Source organism: Castor canadensis, chromosome 13 (genome assembly GCF_047511655.1).
Source record: "Castor canadensis chromosome 13, mCasCan1.hap1v2, whole genome shotgun sequence".
Classification (NCBI taxonomy): Eukaryota; Metazoa; Chordata; class Mammalia; order Rodentia; family Castoridae; genus Castor; species Castor canadensis.
The window spans coordinates 17587911-17615696 of record NC_133398.1 but is presented as its reverse complement, the minus strand read 5'-3'; the positions used below and the strand labels follow the sequence as shown (position 1 = coordinate 17615696).

General features: G+C 37.4%; 1 protein-coding gene across 2 annotated transcripts; it reads left to right on the top strand.

Annotated features, from left to right (window-relative positions):
• The first annotated feature begins 6943 nt into the window (after nucleotides 1-6943).
• Nucleotides 6944-24326, top strand: Tlr4 (toll like receptor 4). Of its 2 annotated transcripts, XM_020185979.2 has the most exons (3): nucleotides 6944-7318; nucleotides 11410-11576; nucleotides 14992-24326. In XM_020185979.2, the coding sequence occupies exons 1-3, from the start codon at nucleotides 7226-7228 to the stop codon at nucleotides 17252-17254; spliced, it is 2523 nt and encodes an 840-aa protein (XP_020041568.2). In that variant the 5' UTR covers nucleotides 6944-7225; the 3' UTR covers nucleotides 17255-24326. The 2 variants fall into 2 exon arrangements, with proteins under 2 accessions (XP_020041568.2, XP_020041570.1); XM_020185981.2 differs by lacking the exon at nucleotides 6944-7318 and having other exon boundaries at nucleotides 11434-11607.
• Nucleotides 24327-27786: the final 3460 nt, after the last annotated feature.

The window sequence follows — 27786 nt, the reverse complement described above, 5'->3', positions numbered from 1 at the left end:
TATATATTGTGCTTTATTGCAGGGTCAAACTCTTTGATTTTGTTTGAGGCAGTTGTATTATGAATTATTTTCTAATATTCATTTTTAAATCTATTGTGCTATAGAACCTTTCCTCCCTTCCACTCTTTTCCCTGCCTCCCTTCCTTTCTTTCACTGATATTCACTACAGGATGATGCACTATGTAGACAATATAAATGTGTATGTGGTAAGTTACCTGTCTTGGTGCAATTCCTGATTGAGGGGGTATATATGTGATGACAAAATGCCTTTCAATATAAACCAGTACATGTAAGGGCCAAGACAACATTTCTAAATTAAAGCAAATTGACTTTGATCTGGTGTGAGTGAGTATGTGGGACTGGAGTCAAGGGTTTTGGTTTTGGTTTTGGTTTTCCCAAGCACTCTGTTAACGCCTCCTTTCCATATTCAGTATGAGCAGTACTACTTGAGAGCTTGTTTGGAGACTCTAGCAGGCGAGCGCAGCTACTGGTATAACCTTGACCAAAGAGCGGTCCTTCTCTATCGGGTCTGGTCCTCCTCTTGGACTGAGCGCACAGCTTCGGGAGGGACGCATGTGGAGCAGTGAGGGAGGAAGGGGACACCCACCTAGCCAACCAGATCAGCCGAATCAACCCTAGTATCAATGGGGTGACAGATGTCACAGCCAGATCGCCCTCACATCCTCAGTAGCACTACTTAAGGTGGCATGTGTTCATTTAGTGATTGAAACCAATGATAGGAATTAAACTCCAACATACAAAAGCAGGAGTTCCATCAGTTATTTGTTTTGCATCTCTTTAAGCTATGGAAGTCTCCACATAACTGAAAAATGTAGAATATAAGGAAATCATCCTAGAATAAACTGAACAGAAAGGTACATTGACTGATAACTCTCACACAAGTAAAGATAAATCTTCCTCAAGCATTAATATAAGCCAAAATAATAAATTTTAAAGTTGTTATAGTCAGTCTACATTTCTCATTTTCTTCTTGTAGCAATGGAATGACAGAGAAAGAAACTAAGGCTTACAAAGTTAAGTGATTGAAGTCACTGAGCTAGGAAGTGATGGAATAAGTTTAAGAAGCATGAACTTCAAACACAGTGCATGGTACATGTGAATGAGTTATTACTCCATGCCCTATCATTGAGATTGGGATTATTTCTTTACTGAGGTTTAGGGAGAGATTTACTCTGATCAACTCCCTGTGCTGAGCTCTGGAGGAGCTAGATGAATGAGGCATGTTCCCTTTGACATGGATCAAAGAGGCAGCACCAAGATAAAAACATGTATATGTTCAGTGCTCTAAACATTTTATTGTTACCCCAGGTGTCATTCTTTTCTAGCATGTCCCATCCAACCATTTCATTTTTTTCTCTCTCTATCTTCTTGCTTCCTAGAGCTTCAAACATCTAAGACTAAGATGCTATTAAGCAGTGTCACCCTTTTCCCTCCTTATTTTGACTCAAAGCAAGACAAGAGGAAGGTACTTAAATAAGCATGAACTACAAAATAAATTGGTTGAAGATAATTTCACCTTCACTAAGTATCTTGCCTGCTAATTTACTTTTAATTTTGTCCCCCTTGTCACCTGGTGGTCATTCTACCAAGGCAGCCTCCTTGTGTCATCTCCTTTTAGGATTTGTAGAGTCCATCTTTCTATAATCATCAGTAACTCCAAACCATAGAGGGAAAACTAACAATTCATATTGAAGTCTATGGCTAATAGAATTCCCACACTTTTAAATGAAAAATAAATGTGAAGGACCAAGTGTCTGTGAGAGTGAGAAAAAGAGCAATGCAGAATATGGTTTATACATTGTATATGTGTATTTCAAAACCTCGTGTGTTGAAACTTAACCCCAGATGTGAGTTATTGAGAGAGTGGAATTGTAATCTGTGGTGGTTAAAAGTGGAGTCTTTGAGTAAAAATTAATGTTAGATAAAGTCATTAGGGTGGAGCTTCCATAATTGGGTCCTCCTGGTTTTTATAAGAAGAGGGAGAGAGACTAGAAGAGTCTTGTCTGCATGCTCCCTGTCTTGCCATGATGGTCTGGTCCACTTCAGGATTCTGCCAACAATTTGCCACCACCAGATTGGCTTCTTGATATTGGACTTCCAGAACAGAGAGCTGGAATAAACTTCTTTGTTACTCACCTAGTCTGTGGGATTCCATTATGGGTAACAGAAAATAAATTAATGCAGATGTAAAACAATTTCTGTAGTAGAAAGCTTACCTCATAAACGGAGATCTCAGAATGGCTAGGATAAAGCTGGAAATTCTTTATTTCTCCTTGGACTCTGTATGGATCGAGTTCTATTTCTTGAAACTCAAGGAAAGCATCTCTGAATACTCTTCTGTGTTCCATTTATTTCTCTATCTCTCATGTTTGTCTGTCATTTACCAGTCAAGCACCTAGACTGCCAGATTCCTCCCGTGTGAAAAATAGCAGAAAAGGAGAGCCACTTGTGGAATTAACCAGTTACTTGATGAATAATATAGCTTACTCATGTAACTTTCTTTCCTAAGATACATGTCACAGAACCCTGAGTTATGCAAGCATGTGCTGTCCATAGTGATGCATTGTAATATGACTTGCAAGTCATGATTGCATCAGATACCAGTTCAAAGCATTTTGCCATTGGTTGCCTTCTAGAAAAAAGAGAATAATAGTCCTTGAACATTTCTCCTTCTTTCTTGGAGAAAGTTGCTTAAAACAGGAGAAAAGTAACTGACAGCAGTCAAGGCAAGGGATGATAATATATTATCTACTCATTCCTTTACTCAAAGTTTATTGACCACTTATTGTGTATATAAAACAAATAGAGATTAGAGTTGGAAGTAAGAATGTAACAGATACAATCTGTCCTCTATTGTACCTTATTAGCTTATATATAAAATGACTCAGTTGTTATTTTTCCAAGGTTATTGTCATAATCATGGATGCACCTGATATGCATTGAATTCCTCCAAGGTATTGGACACTGTAATAGGCATGGAATATGCAGAAGTAGACCAGATTTGACTGCTGAAAGCCTAGTGGGAAAGGAAGATAATCATCCCTCATGTGCATGACAGATGGTTGTTGTGTGAGTCCTAAGATCCTCTCTCCAACCTGGGGAGGTTGGACATGTGTTAGTAAGATGTGTAGTCTCAGTGTAAGGTCCTATATACAACAGAAGCATTGGATCACAGCACACTAGAGTGGAAATGTGCATCTGAGGATAAAAGAGAGTTACATGGATCAAAAAAGCTGGGAAACTTGAGCGTTCTATTTATTGAAGTAGATGTAAATAAGCACACTTACAAAATGAAGGACAAGAAGGTAAAACAGTTCCTATCTCAGGGTAGGACCAATGAAAGAGAGGAGAATGAATGGAGAGGATGAAGGAGGGTGAATATGGTAGATGTATCTTGCATTTGTGTATGAAACAGAACAATGATACTTGTTGAAATTGTTCTACAAAGGGAATGAAGGGGGATGAGGGAGAATGATGGAGTGGGTGAGTCTTAACTAAAATATATTGCAAGCACATTTGTAAATGTCACAGTGTATCCCCCCATACAGCCATTATATTCTATTTACATTAGTCTAGCAAACATTCCAAACAGTCCTTAGGAAACAAATTTCTTTTTCTGTGTTTTACTATTTATTAATTTTATTTATTAGGACAAATCCTATTTTCTGTGTTAGACAAAGGGACTATTTTTCATTTAAAATAGTATACCACTGATTGTAAGACTATTTTTTTGCCACTTGGAATGTTTAAACATCATCTTAAAGGAAGTTAGCCAGGCTCAGAAGGCCAAAAATTGTATGTTCTCCCTCATATGTGGACTTTAGACCTAAAACAAATGCTGCAATATTATTGGACATGGGTCACACACAAAGGGGAGAACATATACAGGAGGAAAGGTAGGAAACCCAAAACTTGAAAGTGTTTGATGTGCCTACTGTAAAGGAGCTAATATAGCAATCTTAAACTGACAGCGGCCACTATGGGAAGGTGACCAGCAAGTAGTGAAGCAGTCTGGTAAAGATTAACCAATTTGAGTTGTAATACACATATGCATGGAAGCAATGCTAGGAATCTCTCTGTATAGCTATCTTTATCTCAAACTAGCAAAAATGCTATGTCTTTCTTATTATCGCTATGTCTGGAAGCGAGAGGGGTGAGAGGGAGAGGGAGGGGATCATGGGGGATGGGGAGAGATGGCCCAAACAATATATGCACATATAAATAAATAAAAAGGAATTCCAGTACTCCACAAAAAAATTAAAATAATTTAAAAAAAATTTTTTATGGCAATACTGGGGTTTGAATTCAATGTCTTGCTAGGCAGGAACTCTACTTCTGGAGCCACAAGCTGGCCATTTTTACTTTTGTTATTTTTGAAATAGGGTCTGTGTGTGTGTGTGTGTGTGTGTGTGTGTATGTGTGTGGGAGAGAGAGAGAGAATTCTGAGGGTAAGGCTAGGTTAGGAGACATGAGGTCTAGGCAAAACACAGTCTCCGAACATTATTCATATAGCACAGGATATTCCATTTTGTCTTTTAGAAAGATGGCTTTAGTTGTAGGATGAAGGATGGATTGGAAGAGTTGAGACTTTGGAAGATGTGAATCTGGACTTTGAAAGACTCAGAAACAGTATTTCACACTAGTCTAGACAATAGAACATATTCAATGTTGATTTCAATAGAATTGAGGATGGATATTTTAGAATTATTTTATATTTTCAATTTCTAGGACTTGGCATGATTTTTTTAAAAACTATGTGGTGAGGCCAATAGAGCAGGAGACAATTGCCATTGAAGAAACAAACTTTTACTCAGAGTTCTCCAGAGGAAATGGCATGCCACCATATAGGGCCACATGTGGACATATAAGGGTAAGTTAGGTGACGGAAGGAGCAAAGGAAAATCATGAGCACAAACCTTTCTTATGATTTCTTGGAGAAAGGCAGGACAAGTTAGAGTAAGCAGGCTGGGGATGTTGCTGAGTGTCTGATACCTGGCCCTGTGTTGATTAGGGCCGAAGATGTCTCCTTGGGTGTAAGAGCCAAATAGAGAAGGTGATTCAGAATGGGATCTGGTTTGGTAAATTCGCATATGAAAGCTTGTTCCAGCCAAGCCATTTATTATTTTTAAGACCTGGCTAGCCCTTGGAGGGGCAATTTCTCCCTAATCAGAAAGGACCCAGATACTTAAGCACCAGGAATAAGACTGTCCTCAACTTACAATGGTTTATCTTACAATGGTTTTGACCTTGTAGTGGTACCAGGCAATGCCTATCAAAACCATACTTCAGTTTTGAATTTTGATCTCCTCACAGGCTAGTTACTGCCTAGTCTTTTGCAATGCTAGGCAGTGTCATTCAAGTGCAGCTCCCACTCAGCCATGTGGTCACATTGGAAAATAACAGGTGCTCAACAATGTACAGTGTTATAGAATGATGATGTTTGGTACTTTAAGTGTATTAAATATGTGTTTGACTTAACAATATTTTCAACTCATGATGGGTTTCTAAGTATGCAACCCAATTATAAATGGAGAAACACCCATATAGAAATTAATAAAAATAGAATTAGCTCATTTCACATAAGAAATGGAGAAATAAGAGGTGAGAAGTCAAATAGATTTCCATCTTGGATATGGCTGTGAAACACCATTATGGGAGTGAAACTCCATTAACTTTCCAGAGAACTAAACTTTAGAGCTCCTACTCTGTGCCTTGCACTGCTCTAAGATCTTTACATGAAGTCTCAGTTCATCCTCATTACAAGGTGTCTTGATTCTACAGGTGAGTTGAAGGCGTCTAGAAGAATCTGTACTCAGTCCTCTACAATGTTACCTTGCAGCTTGGCTTTACACATGCCAACTTGAGGTGCCTTTAGGATATCTTGATGAGACTTCTAAGACAATCTAGCAGTAATAGCCCCATTTTTAACTGTTCTTATTTGACAGAACATACATTGCACTTCTTTTCAGACACTGCTCTAAAAGCTTGGCAAATGCCAGCTCACTTAATCCAATAACCTTTGAAGTAATATTTATTATCCCATTTTATTTACATTTTTAATAAGCATTATTTATGGAATATAATGATAAACCCTCCACCAGACCAAGTAATTTTTTGTAAGTTAATTTAATTGAGTCATGCAAAACAAATGTCTTCATTTTAAAGACCAGAAAATAAAAGGTTGGGGGCTTGTGTAATTTGACTACCATCATAGTTTTATTTTTTTATAAATCTGCTAAATGAGTTTCTCTTATGATTAAAAATGATTTTTATATTTACAGGTCAGAAAGTACGGTTCAGTACATTAAGTGACTTGAGCAATGCCACCTGGCCATAAGGAATCCATCATGGATTTGAACTGGAGCATGTTTAATTCTGAGTACCAAACTTTTCGCAACTTCCCTATGCTTTTCTAACTGCTATATTAGAGATTTATTTTCAATAAGTTATTACATGTTAGCTTCTTCACAAGAAGAAATATTATGAACTGAATTATGTACCCTTCTCCAAAATTTATATGCTAAAGTCCTAATCCCCAAGTACTGGGATTGTGACTGTATATGGAGAGGGCACTTTAAAAAGGTGACTAAGGTAAATGAGGTCTTACAGGGATTACTTAATACAATATGACCAGTTCATTTTTAAGAAGTGGAGATCAGGGCACAGATACACATAATGGCATCTTGATCTTGGACTTTTAGCTTCCAGAATTATAAGAAAATAAATTTCTGTAGTTCAAATGTCCTGGTCTGTGATACTTTTCTATGGCGGCCTTAGCAAACTAGTATGATCACTAAAACATATTTGGAAAGTCATGGTACTCCTAGCCAGTTATTCTGCTTACTTGAACAATGTCTGATTATTTTTCTAAGTTCACCAAGTCCAGAGATCAGATGACTTTCTGGGATAAAAGCCAGCTTCCTCTTGCTGTTCATGCAGCACTGGTTTGCAGACCTCTTCTTTTTCTTCTAACTTCCTCTCCTGTGACAGGCAGATAAATATTAGAAAAACGAAAGCCCAGAATGCTAAAGTTGCCATTCTCACTTCCTCTCACCTCATAACCTAGGACTGCATTGAATATAGTAATTGCTGTGGGGCACCGGTCAAGAGAGAAGATACCAGCTTCTCAGACACTCTGCCCTGTCAGGTGGTGACAGCGAGATATGTTTTTACAAGGGCGCCCCAAGTCACAGAAAATGCCAGGATGATGCCTCGCTTTTGCCTGGCTGGGGCTCTGATCCCAGCCATGGCTTTCCTCTCCTGTCTCAGACCAGAAAGCTGGGAGCCGTGCATGGAGGTATGTGGTTCAGTCTGCTCATCTTTTGTGAGCTTTCCCTTACTTCTCAAAACTGCTCCCTGCACAGAACTTCCTGCTGTGTGCTCTGCTTACTTTATTTTGCAAAAAAGAGTTAACTAAAGACTTGAAAAGCCACAGGGACCAAATAACTCACTGTTAACAGGGCACTAACAGGCAGCCCATGGTGTTTTGTCCCATTTAGGACTTCAGAGTGGCATTAGGGACTTTAGGTTAGTCAGACTGGTTTAAATTCACTGCTGTACGATCTCATGGCATGTAACCAGGAAGAAGACATCAAATCTCTCTGAGACTAGTTTTCATTTATATAAAAGAATTATAATAATACTTCACTAGTAGGTTTTAAGAAGGGTGCTTTAGTGCCAATGCCTTTCTGCTGGTGGTTTTTACACTTGGCTTTGGGTAATCACTTTGTCCCTTTCTATCTCAGGAGAAAGATGGCTTTTTTTCTTGTCTCTCAATAAAGAATTTTCTAAATGGATTTCCCAATTTCTGCATTTAGTCATGTAGTTCAATCTAGAGGATGGAAAATATAAAGAGTAGAAAAGAGAAACAGAGATTGAAGGGGAAAAAAGGAGAGAGAGAACCATGTAAAATGTCAGCTAAAGCAGTGGCTTCTTTCTTTGTGAAATACCAACTAGCTGGAGAGTAGTCTCCTCATGGTTAATCTCTCATTTTTCCCCTGTGTGGATTACCCAGTTGTTTTAGAAACACACAATAGAACTGACTAGCAAGGAAATGACTCAGCATGAGGTGGGGTAAGAGACTCAAGAGAAGCACAGCTGGGATCACAGATTTGAGGACATTGGAGAAAATATTGTACTTTAATATCTAACTTGGACTATTTCACTGTCTCAAAATCCTCGCTTCTTCCAATTCCATGCCACAGTTCCACTCCTTTCTTCTCCCCTGCTATTAAGAATAGAACTTCCAGTCTCAATCTGGTTCACCCTGGAATAAAGCTCCAGCCACCCTTGACTGTTCCCTTTTCCTGTGTACTGTATTCTGGCAGTCACCAAATCCTGTCTGCCCCTTCCCTAGGACCATGCCTCAGTTCCCTTGGCCCTGACTCCAGGGTAGTCACTATTCTCCTGATTTAACACAGCCCTTCCTTTAACCTATTCTGAACACTTGTTTGCTGTTTATTTGTTATTGTTATTGTTCCAGTGAATTGAATCTGGAAAATTACTCTTCTTAAAAACTTTCAACAATGGCCATTGCTTTTAGGGCAGTTTCCTACCACAGGGCCTTTGCACTATTTCTCCTACCCAGAATGCTTTCCCCCTAGATCAGGTCAATATTATGTCAATATTATGTGAGTCATATATGTAGCTTTAAATTTTCCAGTAACCATGTTAATAGTTAAAACAGGTAAATTTAGTTTTAATGATATCTTTATTTAATGGAATATATTCAAAATGTTTCAGTATTCATTAAAACTTATTTTACATTCCTTTTTTGGTTACTGTATTTGAAATTTATTGTCTATTCTATATTTATCTTATACCTCAATTTATACAATTCACATTTCTTATGCTCAATAGCTATTATGAGCTTGGTGTAATGGCAGATGTCTATAATCCCCGCACTGGGGAGTCTAAGGCAGGAGGATTCTAAGTCTGAGGCCAGCCAAATACAAAAACTCTGCTTTAAGGAAAAAGCTCCCAAAAAAGAGCTGTGTATAGATTGCAGCTTCCATATTGAAAACTGCACCTCTATTATTTTCATGACTCAGTCACTTACTTCATTCAAATATCTTCACCTCAGGGTAGTTTTTCCTGATTTCTTCATGAAGATCTTTACAGCTCCTCTTCGACTCTAATCCCCTTTATACTGATTTATTTTTTTCCTAGAGCACATCATTATATAGTTTTGTTTATTTGTTCATTGTCTTTCCCTTTGGAGTATAAGCTGTAAAAAGGTAGCATTACTGCTGTTTTTTTGATCACTATATTACTAGTGCCAAGCACATAGTAGTTCCCCAATTTATTTGTAATAAATGACTGAAAGAATTGTTACAGGATAGATTCTGAGGCCCTCCTGGCCTGGCACTGCTTTTCCTATGGCTTTACTTTCATCATTCTTGCCACTGACAAGCTAATCTCAATTTGTTTTCCACCCCTTCCTTACTCACAATGCTCTCTCCTTTATGAAATGCCCTTTCTTCCCTTTTTCATATATCAAAGTCTTACTCAGTTTTCAAGAGTCATTCCTGAACATCTTCTCTGAATCCATAATTGAGCTCTACTTTCTCTGAATTGGAGGACATGTTTTCTAAGCCTGTTTTATGGCTCTTGTAGACAGTGTTTTCCTTCTATCTCAGCTGTGCTCTAGACTGTCAGTTCAGTGAAATCAGGAACCGTGTCAATTTTGTCTTTGTATTCCCCACAGCACTTAGCAAAAAATGCCTACCATTTGGATGTAAGCAAGCTATCATTCCATCAGTTATCTAACGTTTTTCATTTATTTACTCAATAAATGCTTATTGAGAAACACCAAGCCAAACCATCAGTTTATAGTTGGGCATAAAAAATGAACAGTGTTTAGGAAACAATCATATAGGTAAAATAATGTTGACTGAAGACATAAGCTCATACAGAAGATAAAAGAGGGTGAGACAGGAGTTCCTGGCACCAGGCTGTATTCGATGTATTAGTTCTAAGGCTCCTATGATGGATAACATTTAAGAAGACATCAAATAAAGTGAGGACCTGCAAGTAATGAACTCTGTGACTTTACACATATTACTTCATCTCTCTGATTTTCCATTTTCTTCCTTTTTAAAAGGATTTTTTGTTAAGTTATATAGCATATAAGAAATATTATAACATGTAGTAAAGGATTAATAGTAGCTAATGATAACTGTTAAAATTTATTGATAATCTCATTTTAGTAGATGTTGAGATAAGTTTTTTAAATGCCTTATCTCATTTAATCTGTTAAACAGATTCTATTGCTTTTAATTTTTAATTTTTTATTTATATTTATTTATTTATTTTTATTGTTTTATTATTCATATATGCATACAAGGCTTGGGTCATTTCTCCCCCCTGCCCCCACACCCTCCCTTAGCACCCACTCCGCCCCCTCCCTCTCCCCCCTACCCCCTCAATACCCAGCAGAAACTATTTTGCCCTTATCTCTAATTTTGTTGAAGAGAGAGTATAGGCAATAATAGGAAGGAACAAGTGTTCCTGGCTGAGATAAGGATAGCTATACAGGGAGTTGACTCACATTAATTTCCTGTACGTGTGTGTTGCTTTTAGGTTAATTCTTTTTGATCTAACCTTTTCTCTAGTTCCTGATCCCCTTTTCCTATTGACCTCAGTTGCAAAGAGCAATAGAAAAACAAAACTAGATGGCTTATTCAATACATTTTGTTAGTGGACATCACAGAATTCTGAAACTAGATGAGGGGTAGAGAATAAGGCTTACAAAGAATGTGGGAAAGAGGACTGAAATGAGCACAGAAACCAAGACAGTACTAATGGAATCTATGCTGTCAACAATTACTCACCATTTCTGCATCACTCTGGTAAAAGTCAACTAGACAAGTAAGAAATGTAGTTGTTTGAAATCTGACTGTGGTTAGGGAAGGTCTGGACATGTTGATTGTCAATCTCCTCATAGCTGTATAGAAGAGTAGGTAATAAGAATGATACCAAATATTTTCTCCCTGTACTTTGTGTATGATATGTGAAGCTCACTGAAGTTAAAAAATAAAAGACCTGTCCCAAACCACATGGAAGAGCTGGTGTGATACCTAGGGCTTTCTGATTTCAGAGCCCTTCCCACCTAACTCCATTGCTTCTCATTCAGTGTTACCATTGTTATAGCTGGAGATTAGAACATTAATATATATGAGGCAGTCTTTCCTTCCTAATCTAGAGGGAGGCATTTTATAAATATGAAGTATGTGGATAAATGGGTGGATGGACAGATGTATGGGTAAATGATTGGAAGAAAGTTGGCTGGTTCCCGTTCTTACACCAGAGACTTCCCATCTCTGATTAAGGATGGAAGAGTTCAAGTGAAGGTGGCAGGACTCTATGTCTAATGTGCGATCATTACAGGTGGTTCCTAACATTACATACCAGTGTATGGGGCAGAATCTCTCCAAGATACCTGACAACATTCCTTCCTCAACCAAGAACCTGGACCTCAGCTTTAACCCCCTGAATGGCTTAGGCAGCCAAAGCTTCTCCAGTTTTCCAGATCTGCAGGTGCTGGATTTATCCAGGTAATGAATGAGCTTTTACATGCTGCACAAGGTGAGACAGATGTTTACAGTTCTATCACTTCATTTGGAGACAGAAAGCCTGGGTTGGGAGGGTTTCATCTTCATTCACTTATTCGTTCAATAGATGATTTACTTGCTGTACAACCTTAAACAAGCTACCTCCATTCTCCCAATCTCAGTTTCTTCATGTGTGAAGTGGTCAGTTGTATGAGACACTTTCTAAGGACAATTCAACCTTTGGATTTTCTTTTAAGTCAGGAGGGAAAATGAACTTAAACTTTTTCATTTGCAGATACTTATTGACCATTTGCAATATGTTGTATATTCTTCTAGAAAATGAGTTTATTGGCATATATCATTCAGTCTCTATTATTAGGGCATATCCTCAATATGTGAAATTCCTAGTCATGTTGCTGAGCATGCAGTAGACATTCAACAAATGTTATATAATTCTGACTTTATGGATTTTAAGCTGAGATAAGTCTGGAGATTTATGACAATAGGTGATAAACTGTGCAATGAGGTAAGAAATTATGCTGTTCAGAGAAGGGGCCTTCTCTGTAAGTGGGTGGTCAAGAAAGATTTTGTGAACTGAGCAGGATTCAGGTAAGATCTGAAGTATTGAAAGTAAACTAGAGGATAGGAAATTAAGAAGAAACAAGTAATCAGGAGAAAGATGTCAAGATCAAAGGACAACATCTGCTGTAGGCAGGGAGCAAATTTTCTTGTCTGATCAGGGAAGTGTATCATTTGCTGGGGCAGGTGAAGTTACCATTATTTTTGGTGGAAACTCAATCATAAGAATTTTTCACCATCAGGGGCCTCATTAAAAAATTGAAGTAGATAATGGTCTATATTTTCTACAATGATTTATGAAAAATACAGAAACATTTCATGTACTTTTTATTGTAGATATTCTTGATAAGGAGTAAAATAAGTATGGAAACTTTCTTTAGAGTAGACATTTCTGTAGAAAAATAATCAGCTAATGAGTGCTTAATACTCTAACTTGGATATTGCTGAAGTATAACAAAGCAGAAGTACAACATTTTAAATGTACTGGCATAAAGAATAGAGCCCTGTGGGAGCCCAAAGACCTCCAGCATTTACAACCATCTGACCTTAGATGTGTCACTTCATCTGCCTTGGTCTCAGTTTTCAGATCTGATAAATGGAAATGATAAAACTTACCCTGCAGTTAGGTTAAGTGTGATAATGACAATTAACATGCCACATATGCATACATATATATGGCATATTATATATATATATATATATATATATTTAACTTGATAAAGTATATTTTGTAAGTATAAAATACTATTATCATTTCAACAGATTCTAAATTTTAGTGAGAGTTTTGTCAAGTATTATATTAAGGCAAACAGACCAACTCCCCACTTTTATAAAAAAGAAGGTATAGTTTCTATCAAACAGTGTCCCATATAATTCATCTTTGATTCACCATATTCCTGAGAAACTTTTCCTAGCGGTCTTAAATGTGTGCTTAGAAGATGTCAGCTTACTCTCTGATTTTGTTCATAGGAGATTCTGAATTAGGAAAAATACACACAACACAACAGATATCCTTTGCCCTTTCACGTAGTGTTTACACATAGTAACTCAACTAGTCTTTTGAAAATGCTTTGGGATAGAATAGACAATCTTTATTTCCTTATAAAAATAAGCACATATAATATTCTTTTTATAAATGAGGAAACTGAGGTTTAAAGAACTTAAGTGACTTATCTATATTCATATTTCTTGTTTCAGCAGACCAGAGATTCAAGTTCACATCTCTTTCTTCCAAGTTAAATGTTTTTTTCATCTTAACACTACTCCTATATAGTGATGTGCCAGCCGTACATAATGAGATAGTGACACAGGAAGATCTCCCATTCTTGCCTGATGTATATGGCAATATATGCATAATTTCAAGTCATATTATGGAAAAAAGGAATTTGAGAAATAATCAAGTTTAGCTGCCACATTAAAAAATTTGACAACTGAAACCCAGAGAAGATGGGTTCCAAAGATAATGCCATAAGAGAAGAGAGCAGAGACACCAAAACCCGGCAATCTTGTCATTCTTTCTGTGTCTCAATTTTTTTATTTGTTTGTTTGTTTTTGTTTTGAGACAGGGTCTTACTTGTAGACCAGGCTGGCCTCAAACTGGTGTTATTCCTGCCTCTGCCTCATGACTTACCATGCCTGAATTCCAGGGTTTTTTCTACTACACCCACCACCTTCTATTCAGTTATTATTAAATAAAAAAAAAAACTTGTGCCAAAATGTTTTTATTACTCCTGAATCACCTGAAGGGCACAGGTCAGGTTGGGGACACTTTCAAACACTGTAAAAGTACCTCAGGTCAGATTAGGAAAGTATTTATCTACCAACTATAAGTGGCACATACCTGCAATACTGAAAGCTGTTTGTCATGATCTTACTGTTGGTTGCATAAAATCCCTGTATCTAGGACATTTCTATAACACTGTATGTAGCATAGCTTCTTTCTCTTGGGATAAAATTTGAAACCCTTTATCTGGCTTGAAAGACTTTGCCTTATCTGGAGTCTCCTTTCTCCACAATCTGACATTACCCCTCTCCTGTCAGTTCCCTCTCTGGACCCCAGACAGACACTATCATGGTTCCTCCACAAATCATGACTGTTGCCTTTCTGGGGGTTATTAGATCTGCTGTTCACTTCACTTTTTTTCTCATTAACTCCTACTCATCATTCAAATTTCAACTTAAATATTCTCAGAGAAGCCTGCTTTGATCACCCTAGTCTAGGAGAGTTCCCTTGATGAAAATTTTTGTAGCATAGTTTCCTTTTCTTCCAAAAGACCTAACTCCTGTCACCTGTTATTAACGTTTATCTGTAGTAATGACAACTTTCAAATATCTAGCTGTCATATATTCAGAGCTATTCATAAGCATTAAAAGTGTCCATGACACTTATGTGTAATTATTTATATCTTTGAAATTGCCAACAAATAACAACTGCCTATATTGTATGTACCAATCAGATGCATAATCACAATTATATGTGGAAAGAAATGGCTAAACTGGATCTGAGGCTATTACATACACTATTAACCATGTAATCTTCATATGCCTCAATGATTGATCTTCAACTGATCTCTTTATGATTAATTTGCTCCCTCTGCTTAGCATGTGTGCCTAGTGTGGTACAAAGAATCTATCATTGTAGCTAGTATGATAGTACTGAATCTGTGGAGTTTTTTAATTGCTCATGCCATCATCACATACACTATTTCATGTTTTTGCCTACACAAAATAACATGGCACCTTACATCTGTATGAAAAAGTGGATGGCTAAGATTGTGATTCTATTGTGAATTTTTATTTGGCAAAAATATTGAATAATTCATATCTTTTTTCCCTGTAGGTGTGAAATTCAGATGATTGAAGATGGTGCATATCAGGGCTTAAGTCAACTCTCTACCTTGATATTGACAGGAAACCCTATCCGGAGTTTAGCCTTGGGAGCCTTTTCTGGGTTATCAAGTTTAAAGAAGCTTGTGGCTGTAGAGACAAACCTGCTCTCTCTAGAGAACCTCCCTATTGGGCATCTCATAACCTTGAAGGAACTCAGTGTAGCTCACAATCTTATCCATTCCTTCAAGTTACCTGAATATTTTTCTAATCTGACCAAACTGGAACACTTAGACCTTTCCAATAACAAGATTCAAGTTATTCATCATAAAGACTTGCACGTTCTACGTGGAAAGCCCCTACACAACCTCTCTTTAGATCTGTCCCTTAACCCAATAGATTTTATTCAACCTGGTTCCTTTAAAGAAATAAGGCTCCATAAACTGACTTTGAGAAGTAATTTTAATAGCACGAATGTAATGAAAACTTGTATTCAAGGTTTGGCTGGTTTAGAAGTCCATCAGTTAGTTTTGGGAGAATTTAAAAATGAAAGGAACCTGGCAAGTTTTGACAATTCTGCCTTGGAGGGATTGTGCAGTGTGACCATTGAAGAATTCCGGTTAGCATATTTAGATAACTTTTCAGGTGATATTGATAACTTATTTCATTGTTTAGAAAATGTTTCTGCAATGTCTCTGGTGAGTTTATATATTGAAAACCTTGAAGGACTTTCTAAAGATTTCAAATGGCAAACCTTAGAGCTAGTTAGGTGTAAATGTCAACATTTTTTCCATTTGGCTCTCCCCTTTCTCAAAAAGATGATTTTTACTGACAACAGAGATGTAAACAACATGCCAAAATTTCGAGTACCAAGCCTTGAGTTTCTTGATCTCAGTGGAAATGGCTTGAGTTTCAAGCATTGCTGTTCTCATACTGATTTGGGGACAACCAGACTGAAGCATTTAGATCTGAGCTTCAATGGTGTTATTACCATGAATTCAAACTTCCTGGGTTTAGAAGAGCTGCTATATCTGGATTTTCAGCATTGTAATTTGAAACAGACCAGTGAATTTTCAGTATTTTTATCTCTTAACAAACTGGTTTACCTTGACATTTCTTATACTCAAATCCGAATTGCCTTTGATGGCATCTTTGATGGCTTGATCAGTCTCAAAACATTAAAAATGGCTGGCAATTCTTTCAAGGGCAACATGCTTTCAAATATCTTCAAAAACATGACTAACTTGACTTTCCTGGACCTTTCTGACTGTCAGCTGGAATATGTATCCCAGGGAGCATTTGATCAACTTCCTAGACTTCAGATCCTAAATATGAGTCACAACCAAATTGTATTATTAGATACACTTCCTTATGAACCTCTCCATGCCCTCCAAGTTCTAGATTGTAGTTTCAATCGTATAGAAGGTTCCATAGGGCAAGAACTACATGTTCCAAGTAATCTATCTGCCTTAAATCTTACTAAGAATGACTTTGCTTGTATTTGTAAGTACCAGAATTTCCTGCAGTGGGTCAAGGACCAGAGGCAGCTGTTGGTGGAAGTTGAGCAAATGGTATGTGTAGCACCTTCAGTTATGCAGGGCATGCCAGTGCTGACATTTAGAAATTCCACCTGTCAATTGAGCAAGACCATCATTAGTGTGTCCGTGCTCAGTGTGCTTGTGGTGTCCATTATAGTAGTTCTAGTCTATAAGTTCTATTTTCACCTGATGCTTCTGGCTGGCTGTAAAACATATGGCAGAGGTGAAAGTACCTATGATGCCTTTGTTATCTACTCGAGCCATGACGAGGACTGGGTCAGAAATGAGTTGGTGAAGAATTTAGAAGAAGGGGTGCCCCCCTTTAAGCTCTGCCTTCACTACAGAGACTTTATTCCTGGTGTGGCCATTGCTGCCAACATCATCCAGGAAGGCTTCCACAAAAGCCGGAAGGTTATTGTTGTGGTGTCTCAGCACTTTATCCAGAGTCGCTGGTGTATCTTTGAATATGAGATTGCTCAGACCTGGCAGTTTCTAAGCAGCAGGGCTGGCATCATCTTCATTGTGCTGCAGAAGCTGGAGAAGTCCCTGCTGCGACAGCAGGTAGAGCTGTATCGTCTTCTCAGCAGGAACACTTACCTGGAGTGGGAGGACAGTGTCCTGGGGCGACACATCTTTTGGAGAAGACTCAGAAAAGCTCTGCTGGATGGAAAACCATGGAATCCAGAAGAAACAGTGGATGCAGAAAACAACCAGCAAGAAGCAACAACTTCTACCTGAGTTGGAAAAATATCTTGAGTCATGCCCACCCGAATCCAACATTCATTCTGTCAACAAGTGTTACATGCTGCAGGATGCCAGACAAGTGATTCAGCAGTGCACAAGATGTACAGGACTGGGAATCTCATGGTGCTTACAGTGCCGAGGGGATAAATATTGTGCAAAAGTTCAGAACTTTCAGGTATTTGTTTTAACCAACCCAGTCAAAACTGAGAAAATCAATTGAATGAGAACTAAGAGACTGAGTCTCAGTGAAAGCAGAAAGGGACATTGCTCTTCAAAAGACTTCCCTAAGTCTTTTTAATGGAAGCAGCACTGTGTATTACATTTTAATCAGCTTAGAAGAGTTTTGGTAATTTCACCAAAATGGATGCTTGCTCACTTTTCCCTTTTCTATTGAATACAATTTAAGTTCTAGTTGATGACTCAGATGGCTTCTGATTCAGGATCCCCCTTTCATTAGTCTTATAATTTCCTTAGTCTTATAACTAATTTATAAGAAAACCTGATTAGAACATGCTCACTAACATCCTGGTTGTTCCTTACTATGTTCTATTTATTAAAAAAGAATTCTTAATATATATTTTATTTTTATAAATTCAGTTCTCATTTTTAATGTCTTGTCTATGAATTCACATCATAAATAAACCTGAGACATGCTGGAAATATTCATATTTAAATGGTATTGTTCAGACAAGTATGGAAAATATACTCTGTCACTTTGTCACTTGATGACATTCTTAAATTATTACCTACTAAGTTATGACTGTCATGGAGGCAGTATTAAAATAATCTGGTTGAGAGGGGCATGTTTTTTAATCAGGGGGAGAAGAGTTCAACTTCCTGGTTTTACAAGGAGCAATTTGCAGTAGAGGCAGAAAGAGAAGTGGGATAACTTCAGTAGGTTGTCTTCTTAAACATGCATTTGCAGAAGATGTTACTTCTCAAGATGATTGTTGTTTAATGGAATGTTAGATCCCTGCAGAGAGACAGAGTGCTGGGATTCTTTCCCTGGCCCTACCCCCTTCCCTGACCCATTGTCAGATCTGCTTGTGAAATGATTGAAGGTGACGGAGTAGACCTTGCTGCTTCCTGTTGGGTATCACTTCCTGACCACATTTAGGAAAGAGTAGATCTTATCATTGAGAAAACAACATGTAATGTGGTTCATGGTAAGGGGAGTTTCCAAAAAAGCATACAAACTCTGTTTCCCTAGAAATGGTAACAGGGATGAATCTTATAGAAATTATATATATATAATATATATGACATATATATTATATATATATATATATTCATATCAATGAAACCCCCAAAATGAATAAAAGGAGGGGGAATTTAAAATAGAAAATATGGAAATTCCTTAAAGAAAATAAAAAATAGTCCAGGCATGGTGGGATATCCCTGTAACCCTAGGATTCAGAAGGCTGAGGTAGGATGATTGTGAGTTTGAGATCAGTCTAGGCTGCATAGTAAGACCCAGTCTCAAAAACAGTTTTCCAGAATAGAACTACTATATGATCTAGCAATCCCACTCTGAGTTTGTACCCAAAAACTTTAGAATTGCAAAAAGATGTCTGTATTTCTATGTTCATTGCAGCAATATGTATAATACCCAAGTTAGGGAAACAACTTAAATGCCCATTGACAGATAAATGGACAAAGATGATGTGACATTTATATACATTTTGAATATTACTCAGTTTTTAAAAAGAAGGAAATCCTGCCATTTGTGACAACATGGATAAACTTCAACACTCTTATGCTTCATGAAATGAGCCAGTCACAGGAGGAATAGAAAATTTGGAAATTGCAGATGAGGTGATCAAGGAGGGGAAGAAGTGACATGTGGAGAAACAGAAGAGGAAGAAAACATAGTCATTAGGCCTAGGATGGCCTCTTTGCCATCATTTAAATGCTCTGGATATAAGTGAAATGTAGGGCAAAACAAACAAACAATAGAAAGCCTTAAATTTGTGTAATACCCTACAACTTGGAACATATTCACACAATTATAATATCATGTTAGCCAGAAGCAGCAGATCAACTGTTAATTTCTCCATTTTACTGTGTGAAACCTCAAGTTCAATGAAGTAAAGTTACTTTCAATTGTTCACAGACTAAGCAAGTGGCAAGGCTTGAAGTTGGGCCTCTTGCACACTAAGGAAAATACTTTTCCATTCCACCCCATTGCTTCATGCTTCAAGTTGGCAAAACAAGAAGTGAAACTCTTGCAGTTCTCTGTGTGGTTGACACTAGTTAGGGTTTTTCAACTTAAACCATGAATCATTAAACAAATACATATGCATGTACATATTATACACTGAATGATTTATTTATAACATATCTCTTTCCATAAAGGATTCAAGGAAGCTTCAAATGAGGTAAATATGAGCAATAAGGTTAACCGATTAGAAGTGGAAAATCTGGACAAAGAAGAGAATGAGGAAATAAGTTTTAGCGGAGTGTTTGCCAGTTTTAACTCCAGAGAGACTCTGGTATTTTGGATGGTGTGGCTGTTGAATTCCATAACTCAGATTCACAGCTTACCAGCCCTGTGTACTGGTCTTCACTTCTCTGAGGGACTCGTTGCACTAAATATAAAATGAGAGTAGGATTATTGGTGTATAAGGTTATTACAAAAATCAAAGGTAGTATTATTTTTAACACAAAAGGCACTATTCTTAGTGATATGTATTCCTCTTGATAAAAGAAGAGAAGCATTGAATGTTCAGGTTTCTCAATGACATCATTTTTGTAATTGCTCTTTTGCCAGCCTACCTGCCCGCAGGAGTTACTATGACTATAACTAGGCAGTTGCTTTTTGATTTGGCTTCCATTTACAGGTTGTCAAATACAAACTTTCTTCTAGCATTTCTAGAAATCACTGCAGGTTATGAGCCCCGCCCCCAAAAAAAAACCTCATAAACTCCCTGGGTGTTCTGTGGAGCTGACAGTCATATCTGTTTAGTTTCTGCTTTCCCAGTGCTGAGCACCGTGCCTGACACACAGGCAACACTTGTTTGTTTGAGTAATAGATTAGCAAGAGCAGCACCATCTCTGCAGGTAATGTTGTCCTCTGTGCCTCCCAGCTAATGTTCCAAGTCCCAGATCATTGTTCTCAACTTCACATTCAGTTTCCAGGACTCTGAAGGTGGGTGACTTTCCCCTGTTCATAATGTGTACTATGTTCTCAACAACTTCCTCCACTTTTTCCTTGACTCCCAAGTATTCCAACACTTTGCAGAAGTGGGGAGAGGACTTCTCTTGCAAGAGTTATCCTTAATGGCTATGGTAAGAACACTCTACTGTTTTATGTATGATATCTGATTTATAGTCTCATGCCATGCCAACTTGATGACACTAATAATATCACATTTGGAAAGTAAGGTTCCAATATTTTCAGTAACATAGCCAAAGTCACACTGGTACTAAATGATGGAGTTTGGAATTAAGTCTAGTCTCAGACATTAAAAGCCAGTTAGCTACACCACATTGTTTCTGTAATGCCTTCTTTCTGTTTTGTAGAGACTTGAAAGCTACCACTCTTTATATTTATTTCCTCTTTGCTAAGACCAGGACCCAAAACTAGAACCCAGATGTTAAGTTTGAACCAGAAGATGGGTGTTAGACTGAAGTAGGAGTTGAGTAACAGAATATACAGTACTTGAAATCAGCCATTTCCTCTGTTAATATGGACTTAACCTCGACACTTCAGCTTTCTTTTCCAATGTAATAAATTCTTTTTCACGAGGCTCCCACTTACACAAAATGGACCATATTTGTCCATCCAAATGGATTTTCTGATAGGTCCAGCTCTTCTGTATTTATAGTAATTTCCCAACATTTTCACTTGGGGATTTCTTCTGCCACATGGTTTTAAATAAGAATGCCTTTTTCATTGCCTTCATTACATGACAGAAATGTGTCTTTGGAAATCAATTCAATGAGGAGATAAATGTGGTACAGTCTGAGAATATCGACTAACAATTCACATTAATACAAGGTTTAAAAATTGGACAGACTGAAGTAGGAGCAGGATGGTCTTGTGGGCTGAGTTCCCTGCTGTCTAAATTTGACTAAATTAGAGTATCCAAATAATTGTAAGTCTGAGACTTAGAAATTCAGCTTAGTACGTACAATGCTAATTATCTATTTTGCTAATTGAAGAAGAACACAGATGCTTTGAAAATCAGGAGTGGCTGTAAATCTTGACTCTAAATTCCCAACATGAGCTATTCTAATTGTCGTTACTAAATATAGGCAGTAAAATATTTTTTTAATGATACAGAGGCTTCCATTATATAGCTCCACTCCAGCAAATGCAGAGTAGATTTGGATTTGAGTTCTGTTCTGCCACATCTTCACAAATACAACTTTGGAAAAGTTTCTTAATCTGTTTACTTTTAGTTTGTTTATCTGAATACTGAAAGTCCTAAGCATTTCCAGTATGTTAAGAGTGTTATAAAGATAAAACAGAGTGGTGAGGAGACACAGCACTGCTCTGAATTTACCTTCTTAAAGGGGGTGTTATGAGAATAGGAAAAATAACCATCCCTCAGCCTACCTAGTACTCCCTAGTACCTCCCTACCACACCTAGCACCCTGTTAATTTATAATGAAGTAGAATTCTGGTGCAGTGCAAACATCCCAGAGGGTGGAAACTGAGACCTGGTCTAGGTTCTGCACTTAACCTGTTTCATCACAAGCAAGTCATTCAAGTGCTTTGAGGCTCAGGTTTTAATACATAAAATGGGTAATAATACCTTCTTGGCAGACTTTACTTAGTTATAATTCTAATAGTATCAGTACTTACAGTTAATTTATCAATCAATTTGCGAAAAGGATTTTTGGGGAATCATATTCATTTATTTTTGCCTCATCAATGAATTAGGAGGATACTAAAATATTTCCAGTTTACAGATGAGGAGTTGGAAGCTTGGAGACCCCTCTCCAACACTCTGTGTTATGTCCAACATTACCTGCTAATAAACAGTAGTACTGAGGCTAGGTTATCAGTGCACTCTACTTAGCACCAGGAATTCAAAACATTGCATAACACCAGGAGGTCTGCTCCACACCTCCTATCTCACCATTATAATTTTGGCTGATATTAACCAAACAAAATTATTAGTACTGTTATCTACTTTATTAGTGTTACAGAAATAAAAGCCCCAGAAATATGCAGTGAAAATGCACATTACCAAAGATCTTTAACAATGGCACATCAGGCCCAGTACATGGACATGATGATCTTTCTTTAAACAACATACACTGCTCTATCATGTCGCTAGCTGGTCTGACTTCCTGATGGGGATCACAGACTTGTGATTAAATAAGAGGTTATGGGGGAAGTTCCAAAAGCTGAGGACTTTCTAGATGGTGAGAATAGGATTACACATCCTAGGATGCCATTATGGTAATCATTGAACTTTTCAGCTTAAAGTGAAATTTGTGAAGTGGTTGACCAAATGGAATTAAATACATTGAGCACCGGCTGCTGCTCTTATGTGAGTTCGGAACACTCTCTTCGTTTTAGCAATGAGGAAATGAATGCTCAGAGAGGATGGGTAACTTGTCTTAGGTCACACAGCTTACAATGTGCTAATCACAATAACAGCTAATATTTTGTAAGCTTTTGGCACATGCCTGGGAACTTGTGTACTGATTCACTTAATTGTTTAAATGACCTGATGCAAGTATTGGTAGCTTTGCCATTCTGTAGGTAAGAAAACTGAGGGCAAAAGGGTGGATTGTCTAATTGGAAGGAGCAGAATCCAAGTTGGCCTGATTCCCAAGATGGCATATTTTGTACCACAAAACAACCCACTGTGGTGTTCTGGGCTGTTCAGCAAGGGATAGTCAAAGGAGTGTTTGAAGAATAATTTGTATAAGGTCAATAACTCCCATACCATCTAGAAATTGAAAGTTTAAAAGGCAGAGTGTTCAACTTTCCTTGATTTCTACAGAAATAGAGATGATCCCTCCTGTGACAATGCTAAGTGATGATTCTGAGTATAAATGTGCTTTTTGGCACAAACTGTCCTGTCCTAATAGTCTTGATTATAATTATAAAATAATGGGTTTCTGAAAGGCTGCAAGCAGTTCTAGGAATGACAATAAAGGTTTAGAAACAACATGGTGTTTATGTGAGAAGTGTTTTGTTGAAAATTAAACCCGTGTTTAGTAGAAAGGATCGTGTTGTGTGCACCTAAGAAACTATCTCATCATGTAATTAAATCATAGCCAGCCAGTTGCCAATTTGAGCTCTTGTCTCACACTAACAACACCCTATCTCCCATGTGGTAAGAAAGACAAGACTGACCTGAAATAACCCATCCTGACTCTTACTTACAGGCTCCCCAAAACCTTCCCCTATCTTCCCAGGACCCTGGGATGAGATGTTGTGTGACCTGTCTTCTTCCTGAAACTCAACCTTGTCTGGATATTCTCTTTCCATAGAAAAGAATGAACTTTTTCTGCTTAGGGGATTTCCTAAACTGAAAAGCAGGGGAAAGCACTATATGAAATAAGTTTAATGAATTGTAAGAAGCTGCCTTGATTTCATTTCTTAGAAGGGTAACAAACATCTCTCTTCAAATATTAGGCAAGACTGTTCTGTTCTAACATCTTGAAGTTAGATTAAGCTACTTAGTTTAAGTTGTTTTATTGTGTTTCTTACTCTGTCTTATCTGTCCTTTTTTTTCTCCCACCCTTTACTTGTATTCTGTTTTTACCACCAACTTCAGGCAGCTTACAACTGAGATCCTTTCAATAGAACTATTAAAAATAGAAATATTTCAAGATGATAAAGTTTACCAGGCCCCAAATGCTGACTTTCAAAAAAGGCTGGGCTTAAAAATCACTTGATGATTTTGATTCTATTATATGTTTGTCTGTCTGTCTCTATCTAGCTATCTTTGTGATGTTTCTTGCTAGAAATTTTGATGCAAAATCAGTGTTTTTGCTTAAGGATTGTATATTTTAAATTGTTTTCCAAGTAATTTTTATGTACAGACAGATATGGGAATGACTATTTTAGTCAAAAATGAAGCAAAATCCTCCATGGTTACTGGTTTTTGTTCTTGAGATTTATTATTAAGATTCATGACAACCAAAGCAAGGTCAACATGATGGAATATATGATCATTCTTGTTAAAGAAAAGTATCTTTCTGAGCAAATAATTTCCCTTTCTTTACACTGAACGGTTGATTCTTCTCTATCCTAACATTCCAGACTCATTGGGATGAGTCCTTTTGTTTGGACTTGGCTTCTTGTATCCACTTAGATGTTATAATCTGATAATTACTTGTCTCTTCTAGTTTCTACCTTGTATGTTGTCAATTTTTCTTCTTCAATCCCCTGAGTAGCTGAGATCTACCATAAACTTATACCAGAAAAATATCACTATTTGCCCTGTACTCTCTGAAGCATCTGTTGCCAATTTTATTTTTCTTGCTTTTCAATCCAAAATAAATCAAAGTTTAAATTAGCTTCCATTTGCAAACTGAGTATTCTGCTTGTCATTGATTATGAGGATTCAAAAAAAAGTGCCATTCTCTGGAAAACTCATGCTATCCTGTGCAGACTTGCTGGATAATTGTCAGTCTTCCCAGGAATCCCTTTTACATTACCGTTGGCAGAAAAATGTGGCAGTGAGCACTGATGGTTAAAATTCAGTAGTTTTGGACTTTAAGTTTGTAACCCTGAGTCTTGTAGCAGAGTCTATTGTTCCCCAGTAGGAAATACCTGCTGTAGAAACTTCCTACTCGCAAAGAATATTTTGAAATTAATGGCAGGGATGAGTCTCTGCTAGTGTTATGTTCAGTTCCTGTTTAATCCTGCTGAGTCTTTTCTTCACATCGGTCTTCAGCTGCATTGGCTGTTTCTGATCCAGACTTGAGAGACCAATACTGTTAAGTGCAGGGCACATCCCAGCAATCATATGAATATTAATTGCTGAGATCAAGGAAGTAAGCAGAGGTGAAGTTGTGGGGTTCAAGGTACAGGTCTGCCATAGGGCATCCTTCCTGGAATCAAGTATCTCATCTACAAAATGTGATACTGAAGTAAGATCACTGTTTCCTGGGCTGTGCTGTGTTGGTAAATGCGATGACTTTGTGTAGTTGACAGTTGAGTGTATTACCTTTAATGTTTTTATTTTCATGGTTAGTTCTATTTGTTAAGTTTTTATCGATAGGAATCAAGTACCTATTTTAAAATGTATTTACATTTACAATAAAAGCCTATGAAGGGAAAAAGAAAACAGAGAACAAAATGAATTATATAAGAGATGCAGATGTGGAAAAAGTTTGAAGGTGCCATAAGAATTATCAACTGGAATGCAATGAGTCAAATAGCCAATGAATGTTGGGTCACCTCTCTGACATTCTCGATGTTCACTTCTCCAGGACTATTTCATTTGTATAAAGTGCCAGGATTGGAGTAAATGTCCTTTCTATCAATTCTCTTCTATGGTTAGAGGAGTAACTCCATCATGCAGATGTCTGGCATCCTTAATATGTGTTCATAGCATTTTAAACCTCATGATACTATGCACAAATAGGAGACTCATTAATCAAATATTGGCTTACATGTATTAATAATTTTCCCACTTTCTCTAATTTCTGGAAAAGATTCAACTTCAACTTACTTGAGCAGCATGTGAAAAACTATGGAAACAGTAGTTAAAGTGATTGTATGGCTGGTGCCATCACTGACAGGCATTTAACAAAGTCAAGTCCATGGGTCCCATTGTCGCATGGTCTCCATGTCTTTGTCTGTCAGATGGGAATGTCTAACAGCCATTTCGCTGTCAGCTTTGAGAATTAAATTGGACAGGGAATTCAAGATAAATTAGGGGAGTGCTATCTAAATATAAGGAGTTATTATCAGACTGGGTTGAAAACCCCTTGCCCATTGTATTATCCTGAGAATCGCTTCCATCTTTCCTGTGTATGTGAAACACTTTTGAGTTAATTTTATATGTCATTTTTACAAGATTCTCCTATACTTTAGCAATTTGTATACTTGGCCATTTTGAATAATATTAAGAAAATCGTATTGAGAAAAATACAATTTTTCCGAAATTTTCAGAAAAATATTTTCCGAAATCCAAGCACTTATTGCAATTATCCTTCTTATTTCACACACTTGGCATTTAACGTGATATCTCACAGGCTCCTACACTGCTAGCTATGGAACCATCATTTGACCCCTGTGCCTCTCACCATCTGTGAATTCTCATCAGCTCAGAGTAAACTTTGCATTAATTTCAAAATCAGAGACTGGTGGAGGAAAAAAGAACCAGAGAGACCAAAGACCTCTGATTCCTCTTTCCTCTGCTTTCTTTCTTAAAATGCCATCCATGTTTGTCCCTTATATCATTTTGGGACTGCTATCACCCCTCCTCCATATGCCACTGCAAACAGCTATAGAAAATACACTCAGAGGCTAGGCTGCTAGAATTCAAATACACTTCCTCCCTGAAGCAGCAAGGTCAATCCACTCCCTTCCTAAACTGTGGCATCTGACTCTAAGTCATTCTTCATCTTTGCCTGCTTCACTCTTCTGTTTCTTCCCTACAGTCTATATTGGCTCCCAAAACAGTTCCAAGGAAATCTTCTAAATATCCAAAGCTCAATTCTATCACCATTCTAACCTGTGTACATGTCACCATCATATCCTTCCCTTCCTTTGCACTTTCTTGTTGGGCACTATGTTGATTCTTGCTTATCTCTCTCTCTCTCTCTTTCTATCTCTCTCTCTTTTTCCATCTCTCTCCCCACTTTTGAGAATCAGACAGATCTGTGTTCTGATCCAAAGTCTTACAGTATCTGTCTTGTTTTCTTCAGCTGTAAAATGGGGATAATAATATCTGCCTCTCAGATATTTTGACAGTTCAATTCACTGAAGTAAAGTTCTCTTGTTCTTTTTTCTCCTGGAAAGTTTCCTCATTTCACTCATTCGACTGTCTAATATATAGAGGAGCCACTTTGTTTGTATCACACTAAGATAATATAAAGAGGCAGAGATAAACAGTGTCCCCAAAGTCCTTGTGGAATTCAGATTCATTTTGGCAAGGAATATACACACACTTTATGCCGACATGTAGGAGTAGGGGCAAACAGAGAGAAGGCTTTACAGAGGATGTGCCAAACATTTTAAAGGAATAGTACTACAGTTAGATAATAAAAGGGAATTTCCAAAGAATAGCATGAATAAAAAGGATAAATGTGAGAAATAGCAATTTGAAGAGCATGTCCATAGCCTAGAATGAAAGAAAGAGATAATATAGCTGAAATAATTAATTGTGTAGATGTTAATATTTAATGGAATCAACTGACTCTGACAAAGGCACTCATGGCAACTGTGTGTTAATTTGTGAATTAGTAAATGAAGGATAGTATATCAAGTGAGTGCTTATATGAAGTGCTTAGCACTGTGCTAGGTACTAAGCATTCAGTCAAGAATACTAATTGTTTTGTTATGAGATGGGATGATGTAAGCAGAAGATAATTTCTTAGCACTA

Excerpts from the sequence above, each read along its gene's own strand:
- Tlr4 (XM_020185979.2), top strand. The coding sequence starts at position 7,226 with ATGATGCCTCGCTTTTGCCTGGCTGGGGCTCTGATCCCAGCCATGGCT. Across the intron at positions 7,319-11,409 it reads GCTGGGAGCCGTGCATGGAG|GTGGTTCCTAACATTACATA; the intron begins GTATGTGGTTCA and ends CGATCATTACAG. Across the intron at positions 11,577-14,991 it reads CAGGTGCTGGATTTATCCAG|GTGTGAAATTCAGATGATTG; the intron begins GTAATGAATGAG and ends TTTTCCCTGTAG.